We start from the raw sequence: 7,476 nt of genomic DNA on the forward strand, positions 1-7,476 counted from the left end.
GACCACGGCCTTTCTTGCAGGAAGCCACTCAGTGCCTGATGCCTGCCTCTCTGCCCCCTGCCAGAACGGGGGCACCTGTGTGGATGCGGACCAGGGCTACGTGTGCGAGTGCCCGGAAGGCTTCATGGGCCTGGACTGCACGGAGAGTGCGTTGGATTATACCCCAGGGCTGGGGCAGGAGGACCCAGCTCTGCCCGTGGGTAGCAAAAGCAGGGAGGGTCCTTCCATAGGGTGTGCATGCAGGAAGCTCCCGAGAGAAGGTGTGTGAGGATGTGTGTGTACACACAGTGGTTGTGGGAGGGTGGCCAGGCAGGGCAGGTGGGAGAGCCCATCTTCTGTGCCCCTACAGTAGGACCCTCTCCCTCCCTGTGGCAGGAATCCCCAGTGACTGTGAGTGCCGAAACGGAGGCAGGTGCCTGGGTACCAACACTACCTTCTGCCAGTGCCCCCCAGGGTTCTTTGGACTCCTGTGTGAATTTGGTAGGTGTCGGCCCGAGGGGGGGGGGGCGGCAGTCATCCTGCTCTGTCGAGCATCCCTATCAGCAGGGTCCCATAACCCTCACTGCCACCCTGTGTGGGAGAGGCGAGTGGCTGCAGAAGTGCTCCACCCTGGTCTCCCTAGCAGGGTCACTGGGTCTTGGGCAGCCCCACCCTTGTCGAGGACCTGAGGTCCCCAGGAATACAGGCCCACATGGGAGCATCCTCTTCCTCTCTGCAGAAGTCACAGCCACACCCTGCAACATGAACACCCAGTGCCCAGACGGAGGCTACTGCATGGAGTACGGTGGGAGTTACCTGTGTGTCTGCCACACGGGCCACAATGTCACCCACGGTCAGTGGCTCCAGAAGGGCCTGCGGGGGTCCTGGCCAAAGAGGAGGGGTGGGGTGTCCTGCAGGAGAAGGCAGCACCACGCGGGTAGGGCCAGTGCTGCTGTCTGTCCAGCAGCCCTGCAGGTGGAGGGGCCTCTGGCAACAGCTTTTCCTGCAGTGTGGGCGGAGGGCGCGGAGGGAGAAAGACTTTGACCCGGACACAGGCAACACGTGTGGATTCCCTAGCCCCTCCCCCCGCAAATCTGTTGAAACGCTTAGTGCATACATAATTGGGGTATTTGCACTTACTACTATTTATTTGCTAGTGTAAAGATGCTTAACCTCATGACATAATTCTGCACATGTCGAGTTTGCCAGCAGTGATGATAAGACATTTATGAGTCACAGCTCAGTGCTACCCCATGAAGAGCGAGGGTGAATTATGCTAAAACCAGAATGAGAAATTCCAGGGAGGAGCCTTTGAGTCCACAGAATATTTTAAGTGGCCTTGGCTCCAGTCAGGATTCCTAGGCGACCCTGGCAGCACATGCTCTAGGACCGGCCTCTGCGTGCCCTCCCCCCGCAGCCCTGCCATCGCCCTGCGACTCAGACCCTTGCTTCAATGGAGGTTCCTGTGACTCCCACGACGACTCCTACACGTGCGAGTGCCCGCGCGGATTCCACGGCCGGCACTGCGAGAAAGGTGCCCCAGGAGGGCGGGGCCTGCGGGACGCTGCGGGGGGCGGGGACGCTGCCGGGGGCGGGGCCTGCGGGGATGCTGCGGGGTCAGCACCCTGGAGAGCGCCGGTGCGCAGGCCAACGGTTCTATTTCCGAGCATCTTCGGGTTTTTCCTGGGATCACTCTGGGACCTCCCTGGCGATGCTGCTCTGTCGGACTTATCCGGAACAGCGCCTCATTATTTTGACTGTCTTTTTTGTCATTTGTTCTGATCTGCATCCCTCAGAACGGGCTTTACTTTCTTTCTGCTCAGCATTTTTCCAAATAGATCTTAGAATCATTGTATGGAGTTTTTTAAAAAAGCATTTCATTAGAAGTTTGTTGATCCTTATTAAATGTGGAGAATGTAGACATTTTACAGCCTTCATCTCCCAGCATCTCAGGCATCCCTTGGCCAGAGTCCAGTGTGGTCAGGCCTTTTATCCCAGCTCAGGCCTGGGCGTCTCTGGAGAGCCAATACCCGATCTGATCCACCTAGGAGCTTCCCAGACACCTCTGCTGCTCTTCACCCGTCCCTGACAGTGGCCCCTGAGACCCCTCTGGCCTCTCCCACTCCTGCAGCAAGAAAGGGGGTTCACAAGAGCAGCGGCCCCTGCTCAGTTCTTTGCCAGACCTGCTGAGCTTTCCTCCTCCATATGCTCCTGGAACCACGGCCCCCGTCCTGGGCCCTGCCCAGAACTCATCTGCACTCTCCTGCAGCAGCCTACCTCCCGTAAGGGCTGGAGGCCACCCCTCTCTAGGCCCGGTTCCCAGTACCCAGCACCCTGCACCATCGTCCCTGTACCCACCTGAGGGACTGCGTAGGCTCCCTGCAGGGGCCCCACTCCTGAGAGCAGAGGAAGCCACAGGTGTGGACAGCCCCAAGGGGGACCCAGGGAGGATTCAGGAGTCTGCTTTCAGAGGTGGGACTGGCAGCTGTGAGCCTCCCAGGGTGTAGAGTGGGGGAGAGGAGGGGTGGACTCTGAGGGATAGGAAGGCCCCCTCTGGCTGTGCCTTCCTGGCAGGACAGCAAGAAATCCAAGGACTCAACTCACTAGGCCCTGTCAAGCTGTGGTGGTCAAGATGGGAGGACAGACAGGCAGGTCTGATTGGCAACTGCCATTCAAATCACACCTTTAAGGCACAGGCCTCACAACCTATACTTCAGGAGCCAAGAAAGCACTGGAATCAGAACCCACTGCTGTGGATGGTGATGTCACATCAATCACGACTCAGCCCCCCGGCCCCCCGCTTCAGATGCCAAACAGGGAGGAGGGAGTGTCATGTGCTGTGGTGTGGGGCCTGCTCTCCACCAAAGAGCCCACCTGAGGCTCAGTAGGGGTCTACAGACGGCAAGCCCTGCCCCTGTGTATGTCCTGGCTAACTTGGCCTCAGCCGAGAAGCAGGCCTGGCCGGCCAGGGGCAGAAGGCACCAGCAGTGGGCTGTCCTGTGCTCACCATCGTCTCTGTCCTTCCCCACAGCCCGGCCACACCTGTGCAGCTCAGGGCCCTGTCGGAACGGGGGCACGTGCCAGGAGTCAGGTGGCGAATACCACTGCAGCTGCCCCTATCGCTTCACCGGGAGGCACTGTGAGATCGGTGCGGCCCCAGCCTGGAGTGGGGTGGCTGGCAAGCCCCGAACTGGGCCCAATCAGTTGGAATCAGCATGGGAAGAGTGGGAGGGGACCAAACTTCCACCTGAGACCCCCAGCCCCCATCCCAGCCACCTGAGTGTGTCTCTCAGGAAGACCATCACGAAGGCTCCCAGCCCTAGGATGTTAGGGATCGGGTGGGGGTGAAGGGAAGCGTCTAGCCGTGACACCTGACCCTGCTGGGTGCCTTCTGCTTTCAGGGAAACCAGACTCCTGCGCCTCCGGCCCCTGTCACAACGGTGGTACCTGCTTCCACTACATTGGCAAATACAAGTGTGACTGTCCCCCAGGCTTCTCCGGGCGGCACTGTGAGATAGGTAGGGTTGGGAACAGCAGGGGAACTCTCCTGTGGATATAGGCCCAGTGGGCAGGGCTGGCCTGGGTCCTACAGGTATAGGAGGTGGATCTGGGTTCAGGAGGTAGGACACCCCCATGCATCTGAGAGTCCTTTGGGGGACTTGGTGATGAGAACCCTCCTGCTCTCTTTCAGCCCCCTCCCCCTGCTTCCAGAGCCCATGTGTAAATGGGGGCACCTGTGAGGATCTAGGCACGGATTTCTCCTGTCACTGCCAAGCAGGGTACACAGGACACCGGTGCCAGGCAGGTGAGCCATCCAGGGGACTGGGCTCGGGGTCATGCCAAGGGTGGGACCGGGCAGAGATGGGAAGGAAAAAAGGAAGGAAACCTCAGAAACTGCCAGTGCCCAAAAGTCCAGCACCTTGCTCCAGAAGGGTGCGAGCTGGGCCTCCTCAGACCCTGGCCCAGCAGAGGAATGGCAGCTCTGGACAGGCTGCTGTGCTCTTGTTCCTGCAGAGGTGGACTGTGGCCGCCCAGAAGAGGTGAAGCATGCCACCGTGCGCTTCAATGGGACTCGCCCGGGCTCGGTGGCTTTGTACACATGCGACCATGGCTACAGCCTGAGTGCCCCCAGCCACACCAGCATCTGCTTGCTGCAAGGTGTCTGGAGTCAGCTCCCCCAGTGCTTAGGTGATTTCGTGGGCCCTCAGGGGAGGGTAGACGGGACACACACCCCCACCAGCCAGCTTCCTCCTGTGGAGGGACACAGATCCTTGGCTCAGCCCCAGCTTCCCTGTCTCCTCTCTGTGCATTGAGGATGTGGATCCTGTCAACTTTACTTGGGAACATCCTCACTAAGGGCTTCCCTGTCCTCAGAGTAGCTCAGAACAGAGGGTCAACCACCTACAGGCCCACTCTGCAGATGAAGCCGCCAAGGCCAAGACGTGGCCAAGTGCAGGGTCCTAAGGAGCAGACCCAGGCTAGGACCTGCCTCGCACTCCCACCCACCCAGACCTGTGGTGTCAGAATATGTGTTTGCACAACATCCCCCACCCCCACCCCACCCCCCACAACACGCAGGGCACGGCAGAGGGCTGCCCCAGAGAGCACTGCCTCTGGGTCCTGCCTGTGTCTGCTCCGGAGCTTAGGGTGCATACCTGGAGGCAGGCGGCCTCAAGACGCAGGGGCTCTGACACAATGGCAGGAGTGTTGCACCAAGCCAAGGCATCCAGGCTCTTCCTCCGAAAAGCTGTGTGATGTTTACATGATTTTCATAAAACAAGGATTTCTAAGCAACAAGCTTAGGGCTGGTGGTGACATCATCCAGACAGGAATGGGGCACATAAGCCCATTAATATCTCCCAAATGTCCCCAAAGCCCAACCCACCCTGTGCAGCCCTACCCAGGTGAAGAGCTCTGTGGACTGCCTGGTTCACAACCATCTGTCCTCTACTCCTGACCTCCCAAGGCTCATGCCTGACTGTCAAGAGACCTTTCCAGTGCTGCTTATCCCCAGCTTGTTGCCAAATGAGAGGCCAGTGTCCTCAAGAGAACAAGAGCTCACCAGAAAGACGCTGAGGCCCCCGAGAAGCACAGCCACTCCAGAGTAGGAAATGAGGTCCAGACAGCATGCCCCGGGGGTGGAGGGCACAGAAAGCAGACTAACAGCACAAAATAGCAAGTACACTCTAGATCATGCCTGCTTCATATGGTACAGTACAAACACAGGGTCCAAGTCCCGCTGTAGAGAGAGAGGCCTCAGTGCTTACAGCCACTGCACTATAAATAGTACAAAGTGATGCACAAGCTCAACTTGGCGTTGCCCATACAAAACAGGATCAATAGTTTTTAAGGAGAAATTATAAATAAAAGAATTTAAGACTACAATAGTTGAAATAAACATAATTTAGTAGTGGAAATAAATGAAGAATAAGTTGAAGACAGTTGGAAGAAGAGGGAAAGACTGTGCATCAAAAGGAGGGTGAAGCACAGTGCCCACCCTGGATAAAGGGACCCAAGAAGAAGAGAGCTGTAATGTGTAGAGAAATATAGATATACAGAGAAGATAAATACAAGAGAGAAAACTCCTAGCAGCTGTGAGTTAAATTCCCAGGATTACAGAAGAAGGATGAGTTGGAAGGACTCATGGCGCATCCCGCAGGAGGAAAGGGAGCCCAGCCACATCACAGGGAAATGCCAAGGTGCTGTGGGATAATGAGAACATCTGCACATCTGGAGAGAAGAGCAGGTTACAGAGGAAAAAGAACCAACAGCAGCATCAGAAGTAAGGCCACAGGAGGTGGTTTAAACCCCAAGGAGACACATTGGTCATATGGACACTGGCATTCTGGTGTGACTTGGAAGAAACACCGCCAAGCCTGGGATCATGTCTGCGACCTGTCCAAGATCTGGGGTGCAAGCAGTTTGGGCAAGCCCTTCGCAGGTGAGAAAGACTGCAGGTGTGTCTCTCCCCACCATGGGCAGGTGCCTTGGGGAGCAGAGCAGTCCAGCCAGCACGCGATACTGTGGGCACAGGCACAGGGATTCAGGTCCCACTGGCTCTCCCCACACATGACCTTCTCAGGCGCAAAGCCAGGGTCCAAGTCCAGCTCTAGAGAGAGAGGCCTGAGTGTTTACAGCCACTGCAAACTGAAGCCACTTGAACGGGTGCTGCAGCCCAAGCCAGCTCTGCTCCTGGGAGCATCAAGGAGAGAGAAGCTGCTCAGCCCACCTGCCTCACCCAGGATAGGGCTCATTCCAGGGAGGAGTGGTCACCCGAGTCTCCACTGGCTTTGTGTGCTGCAGGGCTGAGAAGGAACTCAGGCCCTCACTGTGCCTTGAGCCCCACTCCCAGGCCCTGTGTTTCTGTCCAAACTGTGTCTGAGAAGCAAGGAATTATGATGGTAATCTAGAAGGAAATAGTCAATCAAAATAGGCCTACATGCGCCCCAGATGTTGGAATTCACAGACAAGGAATTTAAAACGCCACTGTAGCCCAGAAAACAGAGGGGAAAAGAGGTGAAATTAATGAAATAATAGAGTACCCAACCAGGGAAAAGAAAGATTTAAAGTGTAACAATATAGAAATTCTAGGACTGAAAGTGCAATCTGAAACGAAGACTCAGCTGGACTCAAAGCCAGGACCACAAAGCTTCTTCACCTGTGGACCAGAGGGGAGATGACCGAAAGCAAATAATGGAAAGATGAATGCTGAACATCAGGCAGAGATCAGATGTCTGTGGGACAATCGCAAACAAGTCCATAACTGGGTCCCGGTAACAGATGACACAGTAGATAAAAGAAATATTCAGAGAGAGAATGATTTTTTTTCTAAAAAATGAAGAAATATGTCAACACAGAGATCCAAGCAGCTCAGCAAATCCCCAAAAGGATAAATATTAAAATAAACTTAAAATTTAAAAATGTGTACCCAATTGGTTGGTTGCAGGCTAAGGAGACAAACAGCAGAGAGGTAGAAGATTTGAACTGTTATGCAGGCGAACACCCAAGATAATGCATTCTCTGAACAAGCAAAAAAAGTTAGTAGTAACAAGGTGCATTTTAAAATCTCCATGCAGGTTTGAGCTATTGTATTCTATTCTTTGGTACCAGGGATTAAACCCAGGGGTGTTTTACCACTGAGCTACATCCCCAGCTCCCCCTGCCTGGCCCTTCTATCACTGTTAAGTGACTTATTTTTTAATTTGTTCTTTTCTGTATACACGAAAGTAGAGTACGTCTTAACATATACATACGTGGAGTACAACTTCCCCTTCTTCTGGTTATAAACGATGTGGAGTTACACTGGTCCTTGTATTCATACATGGACATAGGAAAGTTATGTCCAATTCATTCCACTATCTTTCTTATTCTCATTTCCCCTCCCTTTCCTTCATTCCCCTTTGTCTAAACCAAAGTACTCTAGTCTTCCCTACCCACCCCCTATTGTGTGTTATCATCCACATATCAGAGAGAACATTTGGACTTTGGTTTCTTGTT

General features: G+C 54.8%; 1 protein-coding gene across 13 annotated transcripts in view; it reads left to right on the forward strand.

The window, feature by feature from the left end:
- SNED1 (sushi, nidogen and EGF like domains 1) overlaps positions 1-7,476 on the forward strand; it is a 63,469-nt gene that overhangs the window by 29,754 nt on the left and 26,239 nt on the right. For 11 of the 13 annotated variants that reach the window (XM_081261002.1, XM_081261000.1, XM_081261001.1 and 8 more), the window contains exons 9-16: positions 21-146; positions 376-480; positions 719-832; positions 1,397-1,513; positions 3,011-3,127; positions 3,381-3,497; positions 3,671-3,784; positions 3,994-4,167. In XM_081261002.1, coding sequence (XP_081117128.1) covers positions 21-146; positions 376-480; positions 719-832; positions 1,397-1,513; positions 3,011-3,127; positions 3,381-3,497; positions 3,671-3,784; positions 3,994-4,167 — 984 coding nt within the window. The remainder of the gene's footprint in view (positions 1-20; positions 147-375; positions 481-718; positions 833-1,396; positions 1,514-3,010; positions 3,128-3,380; positions 3,498-3,670; positions 3,785-3,993; positions 4,168-7,476) is intronic. The other 2 variants (XM_081260999.1, XM_081261007.1) reach the window with 1 other exon arrangement.

Source organism: Spermophilus citellus (assembly GCF_964194105.1).
Source record: "Spermophilus citellus genome assembly, chromosome: 11".
NCBI classification, from domain to species: Eukaryota; Metazoa; Chordata; class Mammalia; order Rodentia; family Sciuridae; genus Spermophilus; species Spermophilus citellus.